Genomic DNA, 23,078 nt, shown 5'->3' on the forward strand with positions numbered 1-23,078 from the left:
GTGGCGTCACATCAAAATGCGCAACTTTAAATAAATAAAGACAACACGTTCTACTTAATTAAATAGACTTTTTAATGAATGTTTTCTCCTACAACATCAGAGTGCAGCGCCACATTAAATACGCATTGCAATGACAATAGCTTAAAGCGATTTGAAGCATATTTTATTTTGGGGGGGGGGCAGAGCGCTATGACGTCATATTTGAGGGGGGGGGTCTGACTTTTTGTGACGCCGTGTGACGAGGGGGGGGGGTCAAAAATCGTCCAAAATCGCGTGACGTCATTTATGGACGGCCCCTAAAGTGGGGGGTGGGGGCGGTGAGGGGGTGTTTGACCATACTTCACCAGAGAAGCCGCTTAGAGCCAACTCTTCGGGTCCCGTGCTGTTAAGCGAGCAAACATCCATGCACAAAAGACAAAGATCCTCCGTATAGCCTCAACATACTGTTGGGGCAAGTGCTGTTAACGAGCACCTATAAAGGCCGGCATGGCAGACGAGGGGGTGGGTGGCCAGCACCACGCCCGGCAGCCTTTGTCTCCCCAGTGGCGATATTCACACACCGCACAAGGTATACATTTGAGGCTGAGTCGACCTAGGGGAGGCCCAGGACCGTTTCAGATAATCGTCACCGGTGTTGGCCGGGAGTGGGAATCAAACCCGGGTCGCCGGGTTCGTAGTGCAGCGCGCTAACCGCTACGCCACCGCTCCCCACAAACACACACAGACACACACAGACACGCACACAAACACACACACACACAGACACACAAACACACACAGACATACACACCTATAGTCTTCCATCCAGACACCGGAACGCAGAGATTTACACAGCGGATGCATTTCCAAATGGATGAGAACTAAAAGTACAGCTTGCAACAACAACAAAGAGATGGGGGGGCGGAGGGAAGACCTCCGTGACTGATTTGCGTGAGAGAGAGACACCTCACTTCAGCGGGCGATTACGAGCCAGTCGCACCACGTGAGCCTGTCAGCCAGCCGGCCACTCGGCCCATAATTCGTTCAGTAGTTTGTTGAATCGTTCACTCATTCATTCATTCAATCGTTCGTCTGTTCATTCGCGTGTACATGAAGTGGTGTATCCGTTTTTGCTCGTCCGGAATATTAATCTGGTTACGTATCCGCAGATGCGCTCATCTCGTTCCGCTGATGGGCCAGCCACGCTGAGTCAGTGTGTGACGAGCTGACATGCGCGTGTAACGTTATATAGTAACCCGCAGCCGCGTATAACGGGGCATACGTGTTGTACGCGCGCGCGTGTGTGTGTATTAAAGGCTTTACGGGGGATTTTTGTCTTTGTGTATGAATCCGTGTCTGAGAAGCGGTAGTGTAGTGGTTAGCGCACTGCGATCACGGCCAACACCCGTGATGATTATCTGAACCGGTCCTGGGCCTCCGCTAGAGCGGCTCAGCCATAAACGAGCACCTGGTGCGGTGTGTAAACATCGGCCGGGTGTGAGTCTGGCCACAAACCCCCTCGTGTGCCTGACCGGCCTTCAGTAGGTGTTCCGCTAACAGCACTTGCCCCAACAGTCTGTTAAAGCGCTACAGGGGATCTTTGTCGTTTGTGTCTGTGCGCGTGTACGTCTCTTTGTTATTTCTGTCTGTGTCTCTGTGCGAGTCTCTGTGTGTATATGTCCCCTGTGTGCGTGTGTCTTGGCGGTTTCTCTGTGTGTGAGCCCGTGTGGGTCTCTGAGGCTGTGTGTGCGCGCGCGCGCGTCTGCACGTGCATGTGAGTAACAGATAATTAAAGAATTAATCGCGATCATTAGCTGCGGTGACCCTCATTTACGCGAAACCCGTCTTGGCTGCGTAGGGCCGTGCGGTAATTAGTTTTGATGGGGGGTTTTAAATAGAGGAGGTCATTGCCTTGATGATGATGATGATGGCGATTATGCTTCTGCTAATGATGATGAGTATTGCTTCTGCTGCTGCTGCTGTTGATGATGATGCTGCTGCTGATTATAATTATGAGAACAACGACACATCTATTGAAGATTTTCATACTTATATTTGGTGTCAGCGGTGGTAATGATTATGATGAGGATGATGGTTTCGACGATGATGCCGCCGCTGACTATGATACTGCTGCTGCTACTGATGATGCTGCTGCTGATGATGATTTCAAGCAAAGCGTCTCACGCACACATATAAAGATGAAGATTGTGGTGGGAGCGGTGTTGACAATGACGCTGCTGTCTGTTGGCAGGAGGAACGGGATGATGGACCTTCGCCCGCGCCCATGACTCCCGTGCTCAGCCAATACGGACGGGGATCGGCAGAGCGCTCCGGTGCGTGCATGTGTGTGGGCATCCCCTAGGTCGACTCAGCCTCAAATGAGTACCCGGTGAGGTGTGTTAACATCGCCACAGAGGAGACAAAGGCGGCCGGGCGTAGTGTTGGCCACCCGCCCCCTAGTGTGCCTTGCCGGCCTTCATAGGTGCTCACTAACAGCACTTGCCCCAAACGTCTATTAAGGTTAGTTGTCTTGTGTGTGTGTACTGTGTGTGTGTACTGTGTGTGTGTACTGTGTGTGTGTACTGTGTGTATTGTGTGTGTGTACTGTCTGTGTGTGTGTAGTGTGTGTATGCTGTGTGTGTCTGTACCGTGTGTGTGTACTGTGTGTGTGTGTACTGTGTGTGTGTACTGTGTGTGTGTGTGTACTGTGTGTGTGTACTGTGTGTGTATACTGTGTGTGTGTACTGTGTGTGTGTACTGTGTGTATTGTGTGTGTGTGTACTGTCTGTGTGTGTGTAGTGTGTGTATGCTGTGTGTGTCTGTACCGTGTGTGTGTACTGTGTGTGTGTGTACTGTGTGTGTGTACTGTGTGTGTGTATACTGTGTGTGTGTACTGTGTGTGTACTGTGTGTGTACCGTGTGTGTGTACTGTGTGTGTACTGTGTGTATGCTGTGTGTGTGTACCGTGTGTGTGTACTGTGTGTGTACTGTGTGTGTGTACTGTGTGTGTACTATGTGTGTGTGTGCGCTGTGTGTGTGTACTGTGTGTATGCTGTGTGTGTGTACCGTGTGTGTGTACCGTGTGTGTGTACTGTGTGCGTACTGTGTGTGTGTATAATGTGTGTGTGTACCGTGTGTGTGTGTACTGTGTGTGTGTACTGTGTGTATACTGTGTGTGTGTACTGTGTGTATACTGTGTGTATACCTTGTGTGTGTGTACTGTGTGTGTGTGGTGGGGAGTAGCAGTGTAGTGGTCAGCGTGCTGCACTCTGAACCCGGCAACCTGAGTTCGATTCCCGGCCACGGTGTGGTAGAGCGTGGCCAGGCAGCTCCCCCCCCCCCACTGCCTCCCCCCGTGAGAGTTTGGGGAGCAGCAGAAAGCAATGGGGACCACGACAGCCGAGGCTCGCGTACAAACACGACGATATATCGTCTCCTGTTTTGCTTGTACGCGGAAATTCAGCGCAGCACCTCTCAACGTGTGGGACATTACACACGTGTATAAGCCGCCTAGATAACACGGCCGCCTTTGCCTTCCCTAGCGGGAGACGATGTTTACACATCGCAGCGGGTGCTAAGTTGAGGCCCAGTCTACCTAGGGGAGGCCCAAGACCGGTACAGATATCGCTCGTCGCCCCGTGTCGCACAACTGGGCCGGTTCGTAGGGAAATGCGTGAACCGCTGCGCTCCACAACAACACAAAGACAAAGAACCCCCGTATAACCTGAACAGACTGTTGGGGCAAGTGATGACAGCAAGCACCTATGAAGGCCGGAACGGTACATGATGGGGGTGGGGTAGTGAGTACCACGTTAGGCCGATTTTGCCTACCTAGTGGGGATGTTCACACACCAGGTACTCATTCGAGGCTGAGTCGACCGAGAGACACGCGCGCGCACGTATGTACGTTGGACTAATTTCGCGCCGTACGTAGCCCAGCGTGCTAATCGGAGACACAAAGACAGACACGGACGCGCACACGCGCACATTTACACTCACCCCGCCTGTTTACGTCTTACGCCGGAGCTAACAACGGAGCCTCAAGGACTTTTACTAAAGAACAGCCACGGGCGCGCGGCGGTGATTCGGCGCTTCGGAAAGCGAGGGTTTGGTGGATCGCGCAGCGCAGAGATTTGTGAACCTTCCGTGGCAGTACAGCAAGTTTGTGTGTGTGTGTTTTTTTTTTAACGGGAGCCCACGAGTGTTACGCTCTCGTAAGCCTTGGTGGATTTTGTCCGGGCAGTCCCGCAGTAGGAGACATCACTTGCACGGTCTCATCGATGATGAGAATCGTTTATCTCAAAGCCATGTTAATTATAAAAGCCACGAGATTCCAAGTGAATGCCCCGGCGGTGGTGGCAATGCACGTGGCCATGAAGGCAGCGCCGTGGAGGCAGCGGCGAGGGGGTTGGTGGATCACCGCACGCAGAATTATTGACACCGGAGGAATCCGATGAGCCATGAAGCTCTGTTTCACAAACAAACAAACACAAATCCCTTCCCGTGGGCGTCGAGGAGCAGCCGTACTCTGGCTCGCCGGGAGAACGCAGAGTGCGGCACACGCGGAGAGACGCGCGAGGACTGCGGTGTGAGAGGAGGCCGCGGTCTGTTTGTCTACAACTGTAGTGCTTTACCCGGGGGTACACGCGCGCACCCCCAGATGCCCTTTCTGTGGGCTGCGAAACCCTTGGCCAGATTTTTTGTTAGAAGGTAAATCGTCGAAACGCCAAGCGCGGGCACGTACGTTGCCACTACTTTGTCTCATCAAATCCTATGTAGTTATTAACAGTGCACATTTGTTTTGGACGATTGCGAATCGAAGGGCTGCCCATGCGGCTGCTGTAAATGTTAAGAACCACTGCGCTCTACAGCATCGCCCCACGCAGTCGCCTCCGCAACTTCATGTACAATCTTATCCCTGCTCCATCATCATCATGCATTGGGCGTGATGCACGTGTTGCGGATGCCGTGAAATGTCTCAGTGAGCCCCACCAACCCTCGCCGCACACGCACAACTACTGACTGACACGCGACTTACAAAGACAAAGATGCCCCTCCCGCCCCCCATATAGACGTTAACATAATGTAGTGACAAGTGCTGTTAGCGAGTCGCACACATAAAGGCCGACACGGCACACGAAGGGGATGGGTGGCCAGCAACCACACCCGGCAGCCTTTGTCTCCCCATGTGGCTGTTCACACACCGCACCAGGTACTCATTGTTGACACACACACAAACATATACACACCCACCCACTCACAAATATAGGACCGCGGCAATTTCACTCGTTTATTTAGATGGGTTGATCACACACTCTTAAGATGCGTGTATACTTGAGAAAATACAAAACTGTTGTTAGAAATCATTCAGCTATTATGACTACCGTTATATCCTACCAATCGTGCATGAAACGCGTTTTCTTTTCAGCGAACTTACCGCGTAGAATAATCCGTCGAATTCAAACGTAACATCAGGCTCCTAATAGCCACCGCCCTTACTGCTGTCTCCGTATGAATTGTACGTCTTATCGTTAGTTTACGATGAATACGCTAGCGTGAAACTCCTTTCTTTATTCACCTTAATTGCCAAATTAACGTGTAACATTGACTTGATAGCCAGCTGGCTGTGGCCGCAGACTATCGGATTTGGGGTCGCACTCTCCACGGGAGGCGAACTCCTCGGTCCACTGGTGGACGACGCTCTATTTGTAAACCGTCCATCGCCTGGCGCAGTGACTGTGAGTTCAAAACTAAAACAAATAAATAAAACTCCGGGGGGGGGGGAGGGGGTGGGCCTATACAACACTCGCCTCAAAAGGTCTGCTGCTTGAGGCTATCCCGGGGTGGGGGAGGAGGGGGGTTGGTTTGGGGGGGAGGTTCTTTGTGTACTGACCACGCCGCTTTGTGTCCCAATTCCCACCAGGTACGGGGAACCCCCTTCTACTGAGAGGCGGGGCAGCGGACGCCCCTCCCAGAAGCCACCGCACGGTCGAGCAGGGGGCCGCGCACGTGCACAACGGTGGGCGCGCCGAGACGAGACCGCGCGGCACCCGAGATGTTGACCCGCCCGAGTGGACATTAAAGCGCAACGGAGTTGCGACGAATGCGACTGTCTGAGCTGGACTCACGGCCCTTGCGGTGTGTGCGGTGCAGGTGACGTCACCCCGACACCCGTGGAGCAACATTACCAGCCCGAGATCACGCGCATGGACAAGGGTAAGCCGTGCCGCACACGTGCCACGCACGTTCCGCACAGAGTGGCTGAGAGGTGGCCGTACACCCTGTCCTCCAAAGCCGCTATGATTCCAGAGAGGTAAAGGGAGTCACGGGGACTTCATGGGCTCGTGACACATCGCCGTGGTTGTTTCCAACATGTACAATTGGCACATTCCTCACCCCGAACCATATCTGTAAGCGAGACGTGGAGTAATCCTCCATGCTCCACAGGCTCCCAAGCAATTCGTGGATCAAGTTCAAAGTCGGCAGTGTCCACATTCCTCCTAACTACTTCTGCACTCTCGTCTTAACCTATCGTACTCCCCTCCAAGCACTCCCATACCTCTCCCCTCTCATTTCAACCTATCGTTCACCCATCCAGACATTGTCTGCGACCTCAAATCTCACTCTACTCCCCTCCAACAAATTATCTGCTGCCGTACGCAAGGCTTCTGCCAAGGATCCCAGTCAACCTTCGCTCTGTGGGAGATCACTAATAATGCTGCTCCCAAGTCTGGAACTGCATCCCCTCCGCCTCCCGTGCCGTCGATTCCCTGCCCTCTATTCAAGTCCAGGCTCAAGAATGCTCCTCTTTGCCCCTGGCTATGACCGACTTCCTTTTTTTTTCTAGATATAAATATACTTGACATATCTGACAAAGAGCTTCATAGCTCATCGGTTTCCTCCAGTCTAAATAAACATTCCCGATTCTGATACACGCCAGAGATATGCCCGCTTATTTCCATTCAGCGTCCTGAGCCACGATGTCTGCGGTTGTACGGACAGTGTGCACTTTCTTTCCACTCCGTTTATTAACATCACAATGTGTTCAACTCATCACGCGGCGCTTCGTGATTGTTTAAACAGCAACAACAACAAAAGTCAATCAATTTGTACACTTGTGGAAATCAGTCACCGGGCGGGGGGGGGGTGTACGGCAATCACATTTGGCTGCTTTGAGCAGGTATTTTAAAATACATTCCATTTTGCTCACACGTGCATTGAATCATGCGAGCGCAAATGACATGCAACTCGTACACGCACTCATTGCTATGTTCAGAAGTTACGGAGTGAACTCAGCTTGTGCAAATTCGACGAGAAAAGTACTGTCTAATCAATTCGAACGAGACAGTAAAAACGAGACGATCATTTATGGATCCTCGAGCCGTGACCCTGGTTGTCGGAGTGACCTGTACTCGATTTTGATGAATGATTGTGTGAATTGCTGTGTCTGTGTGATCCAGAAAGTGGGGAGTGGTGGCGCTGTGGTTAGCGCACTGCGCTTGTGTTCTATTCCCGCTCACGACCAATAACAGTGGCGGATATACATAAACCGGTCCTGGACCTCGCCTAGGTCGACTCAGCCTCAAATGAGTACCTGTTGCGGTGTGTAAACATCGCCACTGGGGAGACAAAGGCGGCCGGGTGTGGTGCTGGCGACCCACTCCGGCCTTCATAGGTGCTGCTCGCTCACAGCACTTTCCCCAATAGTCTGCTAAGGCTATACGGGGGTCCTTTGACTTTGTTGCGTGGCCCGTGTGTATTACAGATCGCTGAGCCACATTAAGATGTTGCGTGTGTGTTTGCTTATTTACGCGTGCCGGGTGCTCCAGAGATCTCTCCCATTCACCTGAATCTGCGCTCTCTCAACATCGCGGCAACGTATTGGTTCACCAACCATCAGACGCGGGCAGCGTGTAATGACTTAACTCACACTTCAACAGATAAGATCGGTGAACATGAAAATGAGAACCGTGGTGGGTGCCGAGAACTGGAGTTTGAAAAAACCCGAACCTGGAGCGTTCGCTTTCGTGACCTGTACTGTGGCAGGTGGTGTATCAGGGACATATGTATGTGCAGAACTTCTTTCGCACCGTACGTAGCCAGCCGCAAGCAATTGGAGGGCCGCAACATGACCTCTTGCGTTCACAGTATTGCACTTATGCAATTTAAGTTAAATACTTAATTCATTTTACCAAACATTTTTTTGTGATTTCCTTACCTGTCCTATACTTTGCACTTCTATTGTCGTTGTAACTCTCTGACCCGCCCCTACTGGAAATCTGTGAGCGAAAAATAGAGCTTCACAGCTCATCGGATTTCTAGAGGATAAATAAAGATTCTGATTCACGTTTAACGGGGGGGGGGGGCGTGAAGTCCTCCCCCCCACCACCCCTACCACTTTCTGACTCCCCCCACCCACTTACCCCGCGCCCCACTTCCCACTTCCACCCCGCCCCCCCCAAATCTCAGCTCTTGTGCCCCGTGTGTTGAGTCGGAGCCTCGTAAATCCCGAGCAATGAGTACCCCCCCCCCTTCTCCTCATCCCCCCCCCCCATTGTCCCCTCGCCCCCCACCCCACCCCCGCCGTGTGTGCCTGAGCGGCTGCCTCCCCACGTCTCGTGTCTTCGTGGCGCACCCCGCGCCTGCCCGAGCGCTCCATTAACTTTTTATGCCCAGAGAGGCGAAGGGCGGCGACGGCGGCGAGGGGAAGGATGCACGGGCGCCCCGCGCTTGTAAATAATATAGCGCTTCCTCGGTACGAGGTGTGTGGGTGTCTCTGTGTGTGTGTGTGTTGTGCCGGCCTTTATAGGTGCTCGCTAACAGCACTTGCCCCTACAGTCTGTTACAGGCTATATGGGGGATCTTTGTCTTTGTATATTGTGTGGGGAGTGGTGGTGTAGCGGTTAGCGCGCTGCGGTGCGCACCTGTTGACCCGAGTTCGATTCCTGGCTCACGGTCAACACCAAGTGACGATTATCTGAACCGGTTCTGGGCCTCCCCAGGTCGACTAAGCCTCAAATGAGTACCTGGTGCGGTGGGTAAACATCGTCACTCGGGAGACAAAGGCGGCCGGGCGTGGCGCTGGTCACCCACCCCCTCGTGTGCTGTGCTGGCCTTCATTGGTGCTCGCTTACAGCACTTGGCCCAATAGTCTGTTAATGCTACACGGGGGATCTTTGTCTTTATTGTGTGGGGAACGGTAGTGCAGTGGTTAGCGCATTAGGCGACCCGAGTTCTATTCCCGCTCACTGCCACCATCAGCACCAGTGACGATTATCTGAACCTCCCCTAGGTCGACTCGGCCTCAAATGAGTACCTGCTGCGGCGTGTAAACACCGCCGCTGGGGAGACAAAGGCGGCCGCGCGTGATTTCTGGCCACCCCCAACCCCCCCCCCCCCCTTTGTGTGCCGTTTCTGCTTTTATGTTGCGCTCGCTAACGGCACTTGCCCCAACAGTGCGTTTTAAGAGGCTACACGGGGCATCTTTGTCTATTGTGGCTGAATATCGTGGTGTGCGCTTGTAATCCATTGCTTTGGAGGCAAGGGGCAGTGCAAAACGGGAGGGGGGGGTGTTCGTGAATCCATCTGTGTGGAGCTTTGAGTGTCTACCCCCTCGGAGTTTCTCTGGGTAAATTAAGTTTCTTTTTTAAACTGGAAATGGCCAACTTCCCAATGCAGGACCATTCTGAAAAGGTGCCTTGAGACTTATAGTCAGGCTATTCATAAATAAACGCCACGCTGCTATTATCTGTACTAAGAAACGTACGTAGGCCGATGTAAATATATGTATGTTATGTTGAACTTCTTTCGCAACCATACGTAGCCAACCGCGCTAATTGGAGGCGGAGGGGGAAGGATAGCAAACTAAACACAAAAAGCAGTTCTGAAGAAATGAGTTTTCAATAGAGATAATTTAAAAGTGCATAGCTCCAGTGGCTTCCTCACATCGGAAGGCAGAGCGTTCCAGACGGCCGCAGAAACGCAACATCACATGTGCGTACGTTTGTATGCACTGTGCACGTTTGCGATGTGGTTCAAACTGGGGAGCAGTGATGCAGTGATACTGGCGCTATAAACCCTGGCATCTGAGTTTGATTCCAGGCCATGGCTAAAAGCCAGCAGCGAGTGATGTCGAAACCAGTTCTGAGCCCCCCCCCCCCCCGCCTCCGATAATATAATTCACCAGCTTGGCACGGGTCACCGAGTTCAGAGTGTAGCGTGCGAACCACAGTGCCACCGCTCCGCCGCTGAGAATGACACCCAGTGAGTATCTTCATCATCCTCGCCATTGGCCATTGTCAATCCACTGCTGAACGAAAGGCTCCCCGCCTCCCCCCCCCCCCTCAAGGCCATCACCACCTCTCACGTTCCTGCAACGTGACGAGCGATTCGCCTACTGCAGCAGCTTGCACGCAAGTCGAGTCCAGCGCTAACTCCAATCCGTCGACAGCTGTGCGCCATCAGCCGAGAGGTTGATGGTCGACCTTAGCGCCGGAGATGATTTTGCCACGAGGGAGGACATAGCCCTCTACAAAATGGCCGAAACACATCGCATCGCCACGGCGATTTGGCTTCGTTGTTGGTTGGCGGTGGTGGCGACGCTCACAACAACGGGCGGAGAGCCGGGTGGATAAAACGCAGCAAGTATGCACATGTTGGGGGGCACGGGTAGCGAGTGCATCGGCCAGTCATCTCAGTCAGTTAACCTATGGCACCTGGGTCTGTCCCGTGACCTCCTACCAGCGGTCGTTCGACACTTCACGTGGTCTTAAAGTGCACCTAGCCTGGCACAAGCGCCGTGGTGACGTCACCGACACTTTGTGGCGAATGGCGGTTGTTGTTGTGGTTGTTGTTGACGTTTACGTAATTTTGTCCCCCAAAATAAACGTGGCGAAGAGTGAGTTTCGCCAACAACGCGTGAATCCGTCCCGTAAGTACGATTAAATTAATCAACAACTCAATGGGTTTGGATGCGCGTGCGTGTGTGCGTGTGTGCGTGGGTGTGTGTATTCTGCCTCCTACAGAGGAGCTTCAGAAATTCCTGCTACACGAGATGGACCTCCGGAGGAAGATCGAGAGAGAACTGCAGTCTCTTAAAGGTGAGGGTTGGACCCAGAGTGGGTTGGTGGAAGTGGTCAGGGGGAGAGTGGAGTGGGCGGAGTGGGCGGAGTGGGGGACGTGTAGAGATGGGGGTGGGTGGTGGTCGGGGAGTTATGTCGTAAGTGAGACGATGGGAGGAGAGGAACGAGACTTACATTTTCACAACCGCTGGCTCGCTGCCGTGGAAGCTCACCTCCCGCGAATTCGCCGGACCTCGACGCCACGCAGCCAACGGAGGGGACGCGCCCGAGAGGACGCCGCCTCTGCGGCAGACGGAGCGATGAGATCGACTCCCTTTGCGCGGTTGCCAGACGAGTCAGTACGCGCTGCGGTGGGGGGGGGGGGGGGGGGGGCTGTTGTCGGTAGCGACGACTCGGGGAGGCTTTCATCCAGTCGTGGATCGATCGTGGCTGCTGATGATGATAATGATGATAATGATGCAATATCCCCGCCGACTGATGGTGTTGATGTAGACGCAGTGAGTGCACGGTGAAGGAGTCTTGTTTGTTAGGCATGTAGCGATCCAGCCCCTACCCCCTTAACTCTCCCTGCAGCGATGGGAAAGAAAAGGTTCACAATTGGGGGATTCGATTGGGGAGGGAGGAAAACAAGCTATGCTTGATAATTGTTGTTTTACCCTTTTATTTGGCAACAAAACTGACACCTTTTTATACAAGGAGTCATGTTTGCATTGACCACGATACCTGAAGTCGGAATGCAAACAAAACACATAACTCTGATAATGTATGCACTGTCCTTGAAATTGATTGGTCCACACCCGAGACAGCTTTCCTTAGAGCCTAGTCTCACATTGGTGTTGGACCAGATGACGCCAAAAAAAAGGTGTCAGTTTTGTTGCCAGATAAAAGGGTAAAAAAACAATTATCATATTTTGCTACTGGCAAAGGAGGTTCCAATGGTGAATCTATGCTTGTTTGTCTCGCTGTGTGTGTGTTTTCTCCTCTGTTTCATTTGCACCATTAACCAGATTGTATCGTATTACTGAGACGATAATCAGAGCCGTCCCTAGGGTACGGCGAATCGGGGTGACCGCCCCGGGCCCCGGGCTTTGGGGGGGGGGGTGTTTTGACGTAATACTAACGTCACGTGGGGCCCCCCGCTCCAGACCGCCCCCCCCCCCTATGGACGGCCCTGACTATAATTAATAAAATTGACCTTGGAAAGCCTCGCCGAGTCTCAGGACTCGTGTTCAGGAGGTTCCTGCTCACTTTGGGGTGTTTTGGCCGATCCCACTAATGAGTGTTTTGCAGCGTGTGGGAGGAAACCGGAGAACCCGGAGAAAACCCACCACGCAGTCGAGGGGAACGACACTCAAAGCTCCACACAGATCGGTCGGTTCTCGAACCTACTTGCTATACTACCTCCCCCTGTACACCACATCATCCCCTCGGCCTTAACCCCAAAACGGAGATAATGAACGGATCCCACTTGCTGCACCACCTTCTATTCCCCCCCATCACAACCCCAATGTCACAATGCATAAAGTTGATGCAATCATGAAATCACCTTACCTTGCTGTACTCTCTCTCTCTCTTTCTCTCTCTCAATGTGGCCATGCACTTTCTCAGAGATGTCGGCCATCGTGGCCTCGTGTTTTGCGCTGCCCCCTGATATTTCACCCGAGATCTTTGCGTGCGATACTCCTCCCGCTTTGCATCCGATCGTTCGAATCGCTTCACGTGAACTCACGCGTCACCACCTTCCACCGGCTTCTTACTCTCCCGTTTTCTTGTGCCGGATAATGAATCAACCCATTTGCCGCACCAACAACTTCCTCCACTGCCATCGTCCCCCATTTTCAACCTAAACGCGAAAAGGGCAAAGAGACAAAATCCGCGAACCTACTTGCGCTACTGCCGACCCATCTCACGCATTGTCCACCTTCCATATTATCCCATACGGCAAAAAAAGAGGAGGCAATGAATCTCTGCGGGGTTCCACGCCGGGGTTAAATAAAGAAACGTCAATAAATCAATGAAATTGTGTTTTTTGGGAGGTTTAAATGACGACCTCACGGGCCGCTGAGACAATTTGGCTAAGCGAGGCGACTTAATTCGATCCGTTAGTCCTGCATCTCCCCCCCCCTCTCTCTCTCGGTCTCTTTCGCTCTAATCCGTGCATTCAATTTAGAATTTGCTCTTTTACGGGCGATTCAATTCCACCAAGTCGTAAAAGGCGGCAAAATCGATGCCCATTGATTTGTGTCGGTAAACGCCCGTGAATAACACGGCCACGTTAAAAACAATGTGGGTGCACACGGTGCTTATGTAATCGATGTCCGCGCGGGCATGCTTGTGTTTGTGTGTGTGTCTGTGTGTGTGTGTGTCTATGTGTGTGGTGGGGAGCGATAGTGTAGCGGTTAGCGCTACGCTGCGCTATGAAACTGGCGACACGGGTTCCATTCCTGCTCACGGCCAACACCAGTGACGATTTTCTGAACCGGTCCCGGGCCTCCCCTAGGTCGACTCAGCCTCAAATGAGTACCTGGTGCGGTGTGTAAACATTGCCACTAGGGAGACAAAGGCGGTCGGGCGTGGTGCTGGCCACCCACCCCCTCGTGTACCGATCCGGCCTTCATAGGTGCTCGCTAACAGCACTTGCCCCTACAGTCTGTTAAGGCTAAATGGGGGATCTTTGTCTTTCTCTATGTGTGTGGCTATGTGTGTGTGTGTCTGTGTGTCTATGTTGACTGTGTGTGTCTGTGTGTCTGTGTGTATGTCTGTGTGTCTATGTTGACTGTGTGTGTCTGTGTGTGTCTGTGTGTGTCTGTGTGTGTCTGTGTGTGTCTACATACGGTCTGGAGAACGGTAGTGTACTGGTTAGCGCGCTGTGCTACGAACCCGGCGACTCGAGTTTGATTCCCGCTTACGGCAAACACCAGTGACGATAATCTGAACCGGTCATGGGCGTCCCCTAGGTTGACTCAGCCTCAAACGAGTACCTGGTGCGATGTGTAAAGATCGCCACTGGGGAGACAAATGCGACTGGGCGTGGTGCTGGCAACCCACCCCCTCATGTGCCGTGCCAGCCTGCAGAGGCGAACGCTAACGGCACTTGCCCCAACAGCCTGTTATGGCTATACGGGGGTCTTTGTCTTTGGGGTGCCTGTGTGTCACGTGTACCCACGGCGAACATCAGTGGCGATGATTTGAACCGGTCCAAGACACCACCCCTAGGTCGGCACAGTCTTAAATTCGTAAATTAAAGAAACGTCTTAACTTTTTTTTCATGAACTTTAATTTTTAACTGTGCTGTTTGTTGCTGACCGCTCGGGCCCGTTGAGCCTGTGCTCGGCAACTGTGATGAGTACAAAATAAAAACGCGCGGGAGATTGGCTCTCGTCATCTCGGCGCCAGGTTTACACGGACGGCGCGACGATCGGGACGACATTTAAACAACGCGGCTTGGAGCGTAAACGAAATCGATTGTGAATGTTTACGGGAGTAGTTTATGACGTCTCCCGGTCTATGAGGCTCCACGAAGCCTCCTCCACAATAACTACCCTCTCCCCGACCACTCTCCCTCCCTTACAAACCCCTAACCCTCTCCCCTCGTTCTCCCCTCATATCCTACCCTCCCGTGAACCCTTAACCCTGCTACCGCCCTAACCCTGCTACCGCCCTAACCCTGCTACCGCCCTAACCCTGCTACCACTCTAACCCTGCTACCGCCCTAACCCTGCTACCGCCCTAACCCTGCTACCACCCTAACCCTGCTACCACTCTAACCCTGCTACCGCCCTAACCCTGCTACCGCCTTAACCCTGCTACCGCCTTAACCCTGCGACCGCCCTAACCCTGCTACCGCCCTAACCCTGCTACCACCTTAACCCTGCTACCGCCCTGACCCTGCTACCGCCCTAGCCCTGCTACCGCCCTAACCCTGCTACCGCCCTAACCCTGCTACCGCCTTAACCCTGCCACCGCCCTAACCCTGCTACCGCCCTAACCCTGCTACCGCCCTAACCCTGCTACCGCCCTAACCCTGCTACCGCCCTAACCCTGCTACCGCCCTAACCCTGCTACCGCCCTAACCCTGCTACCGCCCTAACCCTGCTACCGCCCTAACCCTGCTACCGCCCTAACCCTGCTATCGCCCTAGCCCTGCTACCGCCCTAACCCTGATACCTCCCTAACCCTGCTACCGCCCTAACCCTGCTACCGCCCTAACCCTGCTACCGCCCTAACCCTGCTACCGCCCTAACCCTGCTACCGCCTTAACCCTGCTACCGCGCTAGCCCTGCTACCGCCCCAACCCTGCTACCGCCCTAACCCTGCTACCGCCTTAACCCTGCAACCGCCCTAGCCCTGATACCGCCCAACCCTGCTACCGCCCTAATCCTGCTACCGCCTTAACCCTGCTACCGCCCTAACCCTGCTACCGCCTTAACCCTGCTACCGCCTTAACCCTGCTACCGCCCTAACCCTGCTACCGCCTTAACCCTGCTACCGCCTTAACCCTGCTACCGCTCTAACCCTGCTACCGCCCTAACCCTGCTACCGCCCTAGCCCTGATACCGCCCTAACACTGCTATCGCCCTAATTCTAACCCTGCTACTACCTTAACCCTAACCCTGCTACCACCCTAACCCTCCCCCACTTTTCTCTCGTTCGGGATGGAAATGCAAAAACGAAGACTCGATTACAGGTTTCACGATTGCGATGTATATGTTCGATGTACACATTTGTAAGGTTTAAAAAAATCGTATTCAGTGAAACGGGACTAATGAGACGGAACTAACGAGACAAGGATTGCAAAACTAGACGGTACAGACACGTCCTACAAACGAGACAATTGGTACGTATGTCGACGAGAGAGACCAATCGAGGCAGTACGGACGAGACAAGACGATACAAACGAGACACACAGTGCATGCGCGATGTACGGTGCGGCAAAACAACGAGATAGTGCAGAAAAGACCAGACAGTAGAGGAGACAGAGCTTGAATCGCGACAATCCATCGAATGGTGGAGCAGGGTGGGGGGGGTGGCAGGGTTCGGGGGAGGGGGAATCTCCCAAGGTGGGAACCTAGGGAAGTCATCGACTTACGAACTGGTTACGAACGTGTTAAACGTTCCTGGTGCCCGTTCGTAAGTCGATTTGTTCGTATCTCGGAACTCGGCAATTTAATTGTACCGTATATCATACGGTCAGTGTTATAAAATTTGATGTGGTTCAATAAAAAAAGGGGGAGCATTGTTTAACTCGTAAATAAGAAGAAATGTTGTACATATGCATGTACCACTGTAATAAATACTGTATAATGAATAAAACATAAAGTAAGGTAACGTGAAAAGAAAAAAGAAATCCGTTTTATTTTCACTTACCTTGAGTCCCAGCGGTGGCCCTCTTGTTTGAGGTCACCATCAGAATGAATTCGAGCAAAATGTGACCGCCTGATAGGCAGCGGTAATGTAACAATAGACTGCTGTGGACGCCGGTTTTCCCCATTATTAGGGCTCATCGGCACGGCACAGCTGACAGGTCCTGTCTCTGGGAACCGACACGTAGACGCCCCCATTTCGACACTATGGGTCCCAATTAGCTCGGCTCATGCCAACAACGATAACATCTGTAAATGATAAGAACGTCCGCCATAATCGTAACAGGATAATCGTGCAGGCCGGAGAAAATTCGAGATGTTATCTTAAGTACATTTATATATGAAGCGCATTATTCCAAGGTGCTTTACAACAACGATACACTTTTACTTAAGATTAGAGTAGTTGAGATCGTAAAGGGTAGTGAGTGGGGTTGTTATTAAGAGTGGTGGTGTAGTTATTATTGACAGGAGCACAGGCGGGAGTGGTTAACTGAGAGGTTGGGATAGTGGTAGGGGTTGGGGTCGTGGTAGGTATAGTGGTAGGGGTTGGGGTAGTGGTAGGGATAGTGATAGAGGTTGGGGTCGTGGTAGGGATAGTGGTAGGGGTTGGGGTTGGGTAGTGGTAGGGATAGTGGTAGGAGTTGGGGTAGTGGTAGGGATAGTGGTAGGGGTTGGGGTAGTGGTAGGGATAGTGGTAGGGGTTGGGGTCGTGGTAGGGATAGTGGTAGGAGTTGGGGTCGTGGTAGGGATAGTGATAGGGGTTGGGGTCGTGGTAGAGATAGTGGTAGGGGTTGGAGTTGGGTAGTGGTAGGGATAGTGGTAGGAGTTGGGGTAGTGGTAGGGGTTGGGGTCGTGGTAGGAGTTGTGCCATTAAACCCACCACCACCCGACACAGCCAATTAGTGAGGTTTGTCACCCAAATAAAACGTTCCAATTAGTAAATACATCAGCACACCGGTGTGCTGGAGACTAAACCCACAACATTTACAATTCAGAGTGCGTAACGACACATTTATATTTACGCGATCTAACCCAAAAGGAAAACAAAAATACATTCATCATGGATAACATCGGTCGCGAAATCTGATTCCGCGGAGCGTTTAGCATCGGCGTGCATCTCCCCCCCCGCCACCTCCACCGCCACCTCCACTGCCACCTCCACTGCCACCTCCACCGTCACCTCCACCACCACCACCTCCACCACGGGTGACTCAGACGCGCCGTCGTCTCGTTGCAGAGACGCTGTGCGGCGAGCTGGATCGCGAGCGCAAGGCGCGCCACGCCGTGCAGCAGCAGCAGAAGCTGAAAGGTAACGGAGCAACCTGATGGAATGGACCTCGTTCAGCAGCAGCAGCAGCTGCTGCTGCAACAGAAGCAGCGACCAAGACCTACAGCAGCAGCGACTCTGCCTGCCATCCTGATGAACGTGGGGATGGATCATCGGTGGCAGCTGAGCCACCGAAAAACGAACACTTGGACAGAGGTTGGAGCAAGAAAACTGCTGTGCCCCCCACCCCCACCTCAATCAATATACTTCGTAGCCCTCTTCTGCAACAGGATTCGGACCCCGCCCCCCCGCCTACATCACCATGGATCCCCCCCCCCCCTCCCACAACTTCGAAGTCGTTCCCCACGCGTCTACCGGTCAAACCAACTCCGTGTACACCCCCCCCCCCCCCTTCGGCAGCAGACAACTCCGCGCGAATTTATTTGTTTGTATTTGAGAACTGAATATTTGTTTACGCGAAGTGAAGAGGAACTGGATTACACGTGGAACTCTCATGTAAGGCAACGACGTCATTGTATTGCGATCTGTAATCATCAGCGTTTATTATTTCGACGGCACTTTGATTTTCGCAAGCTCACGCACCGCATCACGTCAACGCGAATTTGCACGCGGCAGGTTCCCGAGTTGAAGTCCTCGTCGGACATTGCCTCGACTCGTCTCATCGTCCAAATCATCCCTCCGTGGTTCTTCACAAAATAATTCGTACCAATTTGTGGAACGTCAACAGTGGTTGTCCTGTCGATAGACTGGCCCCTGTCGTGGGAATGTGGAATGGTTACCACTGGCTCATGGCCGCTAACCGAGACGATCCTCGTCAAACCCTCGTTGGAACGGAATAATTTTGGCACAAACGTTACAAAAAGTTAAACAATGTGTTTATCTTTCTGTTGCTCGTAGAAACATATCGAGTATTTTGGCCACTAAACCTTCTTTGGGAAATGAATAATTGCAAGGGTTTATCAATCCACTGCTTGATAAAGGCCTCCGAACGGTGGCAGGAGCTGTGACGCATTGGTTCGAGCGCTGCGCTATGAACCCAGCGAGCTGAGTGCAGATTCTAGGCCACGGCTAAAATCAGGGGAAGCGTTCTAGACTCTTTATCTCCTTATTCATTTAACTACACACGCTTGTGTATGGTGAAGACAATTATATCGGATAGTGTTTTGTGGGATATATATATATATTTTCTCACCTGGTTAATCTGGCGCGCGGTCTTGCGGCTCCCTGTAATTGTGAGGGAATGACGATGACGACGATGTCACAACGTGTTGCTCTTTGTGTGCTGCGCGTGCAATACTCTGGAATAGCCAAAGCAATCTGTCTGCTCGAGGTGCGATATCTCGATGCCATTTCGCGCAAAAAAAGATGTAATTGTGGTGTGCATTACAGGTTTTTTTTCCAGACCTCACTTATTCGCCGCTCTCCGTGATACGCAATTCCGCCAACGCCGTCTGTTCGAATGCAAAATGTGCGTCGTTTCGCGTTCCCACTGCCCGATTAATCTTTGGTTAAAAAAAAAAGAAAACGCCGCACGTGACTTTTGAGAGCGCTGAATCCAATTGATATCGAGTTTGGCACGTGCGACGTGTACATAAACACTCGCACGCAAGCACACACACACACACAGAGAAAAAAATAATAAATCAGCGCTCACTCTACACACTCACGTTCATTAATCATCGGGCTCGTGCAGCGTGTTACGACTTCATTTGTATTTGATCGGAGAATGATTGGGGAATGGTAAACGCGGAAAAGCAGAATCATGGTGGGTTTAATAGGATCGCTGCAGTTTGAGAAACCTTCGTTATATTATCAATGACCTTGTGTATAGGTGGACATGCAAAGGCTGATGGTTAGAAAAATGGGCCTTTCTCACAACGACGATAGGCAGGAGATAACGGCGACTTATATAGTTCGACCCCGACATGAAAACTGTTAATTTACGAAATCTACTCCCCGAGACGTGAGCTCATTGCAGGATATACAAGATATATGCTCCGTAACAAGGTGGCGTTTGTTCATGAAGAATGTGGTAAAGTATGTCACACTGCCATTTACGGGAAGACACGAACCAGGCAAAACAATGAGATGTTTTCACGAACCAAACCAAAACAGAGTCGACCCACTGCTTTTCGGCATGGAACTTTGCTTGAAAATAAAAAACAACAACTTCCGATTCATTTTTCAACGACCAGCTCATGGCTACTTTGCGATGCCATCAGGGGGTGCAAATCCCCCCCCCTCTCTGCCCTCCCCCCGCCCCCCTCCCGCCCCTCCCGGTGTGACGATTAGAGAAGCCGGCTGTGATTGGCCCTCGAGGGCCCAATGGCGGCGCTCCGAAAAAAGTCAACACGTGCTTGGCTCTTCTCGAACGAACTTAACGAACTCGCGTAACACGGCTCGAGAAACACTGCCCACGAGTTTGTAAAACAAACAAACAAACAAACCACCCTCCCCCCAAAGTGTTTTGTTTGGGGTGAGTCTTCTTTCAAGTTTCATATTTATTAAGCAGGATACATATATATGTGCGTGTATGTATTGCACTTAATCACGTACACTTTCGGAACAAAACACGGGGCCTGCACGGAGAAAACGGAAGAAAAAAAACATTCGAAGGTTTATTATCATCATCCTCGCATTCCTTCTCCTGGACACACGTCGTGGCGGTTAAAAGTGTTGGCGGCACAGCGAAGACGGCGGTGGCAGCGGTGTGCGTGTGGCTGGTGCCGCTGTCGCACGGAGTGGTTGATTATAAAATAGCTGGAGCCTAGGTTGGTGGTATGTATGTAAGCTATGGGGAGTGGTGGTGTCGCGATTTAGCGCTACGCTGCGCTACGAACCCGGCGGCCCGAGCTCGATTCCCGCTCACGGCCAACACAAGTGTGACGATTTATCTGAACAGGTCCTGGGCCTCCCCTAAGTCGACTCAGCCTCAAACGAGTACCTGATGCGGTGTGTAAACATCGCCACTGGGGAGATAAAGGCGCTCGAGCGTGGTGCTGGCCACCCACCCCCTTGTGTGCCAGCCTTCATAGGTGCTCGCTAACAGCATTTGCCCCAACAGTCTGTTAAGGCTATACGGAGGATCTTTGTCTGTTTTGTACGTGATGTTGCACTTCTTTCGCACCGTGCTAATCGGAGGTGCGGGGGAAGGACAACAAACTCGACGCAAAAAAAGCAGCTCTACCGCAGGTAACCCGTGGCTTGCTGTGCCTCGTGGCCGTGTTGCCGGTTCGGGAGGCCCAGAGAGGAAACGCGATTCCCTGCGGCAGGCCTCCGCCAACACGTTATCCGCCCCGCGGCCATGTCAGGGATCCTGGCAGTGAACGTAGAGAGAAGCGACGTCCGTGTGGGGGAAGGTGGCCGAGGGTTGAATGGAAGAGGGGGGGGGGGTTTGTGTCGTCGTTGGTGGTGTTGGGTCGGGGAATTAGCCCGCGGGAAAAGTTGGGATACCGAAAGAGATCGAGGGATGGATTGGATGACGAGGAGGAGAAAGAGAGAGTCGTGAAATAAGTTCCAATTATTTCTGGGACTGATGGGAAAAAGACAAAAAAACTCCACAACTGATTTCGTGAGTTTGGCCGTGGAACAAAACGGAGATGGAGGAACACCTCAACGACGAGTTGAACAAACACGACAACGCAAACCAACCAGCAACAATAATTGCTGGACGTTGCACGTGTTGATGAACGAACAAAAAAACAAAGCCAACGATCGGAAAACAAACTTTGAAAAGTGACACCAAGACAAAAAAAACACAAATTTTCACAAAATGGACTAAACCGATGTGATACCTCTGTCATTTCGTCGCCGTCTCGAGAGAGATATTCGTCCGCCCCAGTGTTTTGTTTATGTCATCGCGTCTTCAATTATCTCTCCATGTCTCTGGTTAAGGGGGGTGGGATAAACAACAAACTGAGACTGTGGTTACTGTGTTTTTCCGGGGCGCTCGAGAGCCGCTTGGATTTCTGGAGGTGTTCTTTTTTTCTCTCCATCGGTCGCAGGCACTGTAATACCGCAATCTTTGTAAAATGGAAAACGAGCGCTATTATGAGGAATCGACAGTATGGTTATGCACGTGCGTGCGTGCGCGTGCGTGCGTACCACTTAAGCGGTGATTCAAGATTTGGTAATGCGTACGTGAGTATCGTTTGATGTTAGTTCGAAGTGAACGCGGGATTGTGGAAGTTAGGAATAAGAGCTGTTCTTTGCATCGGTTGTGTCTATAAACAGTATATATACACAATAACATACCGTCACTTTTTTCTAAATATATAAAATATCGCGTGGTGCTGTACAAAAAAATATATATACAGAGAGAGGGGAAGGGAGAAAGAGATATTCTTTGCTATTGTTAATTTATTAATCTTTCTTTTTATTATAATTATGTATTCTGTTGCTGGGTGACACATTGGCGTTCATGCTATTGCTGTAATTCGAAGCACTTTCATCCGACAAATAAACGTGACCATCGAACGCGCCGCGCGCTCCCTTGTCCACGTTGGGGGTCTTTGTCGTCGGTCACGTGGTGCGGTGACGTCACACACGTTCCGGGGGCCCCATCCCCCCGCACAGCTGCGAACACGTGGCGGCGGTGGTCGATCAAAGGCTTCTTCGTTTTCAATGGCTCTCGGTTCGTCAACCCTCGCCCCATGTCGAGTTATCTCACGTCGATTGCTGAGGGGTTTTTTACATTTGCTTTAGGTTTATTATTGTAAGTGAGCCTTCGATGAAGTATTATCATGAAGTTTATATCACTCTGTTTGAATATAAATTTAACCCGCATTACACACTTACAAAAAGCACCAGTTAAAATTGTATCTCAGCTTAAACCCGAATTGTTTTTCGATGTACCTTTATTACACGGTAACCTCTGATGAGTGATTTTGATTGATATTTACTTCACATTCTGATTGAATTACAGACGTTTAACGAAGATAGCTTGACAGTACGTGAACAGTACATTGCTCTTTCTCTTTGCTCAATGATATAAAAAAACGCAGTCCCTGTACTTCTTCCCCAGCTATGGTATCTCTTCTATGACCATCAATCAGTTTTGATCTATTCACTGCTAGATGAAGGCCCTCCACAGAGGCCTCGCCATCTTGTCATTTCGCGCCGAACCAATCCGTTCTGGCTCCTCCTACACGTGGGCTGACCTCATCGTTACCCAACGACGAGGCGGACATCCTCTCGGGCACGCTGCCCTCCTCTGCCCGTCACCCCGTCATGAGACTCGACCATCGGGTCATCATCCTTTCTCGTGATGTGTCTTGCTCAAGCGCGCTTTACATAACTCAATATTGTGCTCATGACTAGGCGAATGTTCTCAAATCCACGTGTTCATCTCTCTCTCTCTGCGTGTCC

The 23,078-nt window shown here is 51.8% G+C and overlaps 1 protein-coding gene across 3 annotated transcripts in view; it reads left to right on the plus strand.

Moving 5' to 3' along the window:
* The window catches only part of SKOR1 (SKI family transcriptional corepressor 1), a 42,884-nt gene extending 20,692 nt beyond the window's left edge, over positions 1-22,192 (plus strand). For 2 of the 3 annotated variants that reach the window (XM_032948554.2, XM_076066839.1), the window contains 6 exons: positions 2,231-2,312; positions 5,903-5,998; positions 6,133-6,195; positions 11,004-11,078; positions 12,351-12,431; positions 17,661-22,192. In XM_032948554.2, coding sequence (XP_032804445.2) covers positions 2,231-2,312; positions 5,903-5,998; positions 6,133-6,195; positions 11,004-11,078; positions 12,351-12,431; positions 17,661-17,749 — 486 coding nt within the window. In that variant the 3' untranslated portion in view covers positions 17,750-22,192. The remainder of the gene's footprint in view (positions 1-2,230; positions 2,313-5,902; positions 5,999-6,132; positions 6,196-11,003; positions 11,079-12,350; positions 12,432-17,660) is intronic. The other variant, XM_032948572.2, reaches the window with a different exon arrangement.
* The last annotated feature ends 886 nt before the right edge of the window (positions 22,193-23,078 follow it).

Source organism: Petromyzon marinus, chromosome 1 (assembly GCF_048934315.1).
Source record: "Petromyzon marinus isolate PM22_M1 ecotype Great Lakes invasive population chromosome 1, UKy_Petmar_22M1.pri1.0, whole genome shotgun sequence".
Lineage (NCBI taxonomy): Eukaryota > Metazoa > Chordata > Hyperoartia > Petromyzontiformes > Petromyzontidae > Petromyzon > Petromyzon marinus.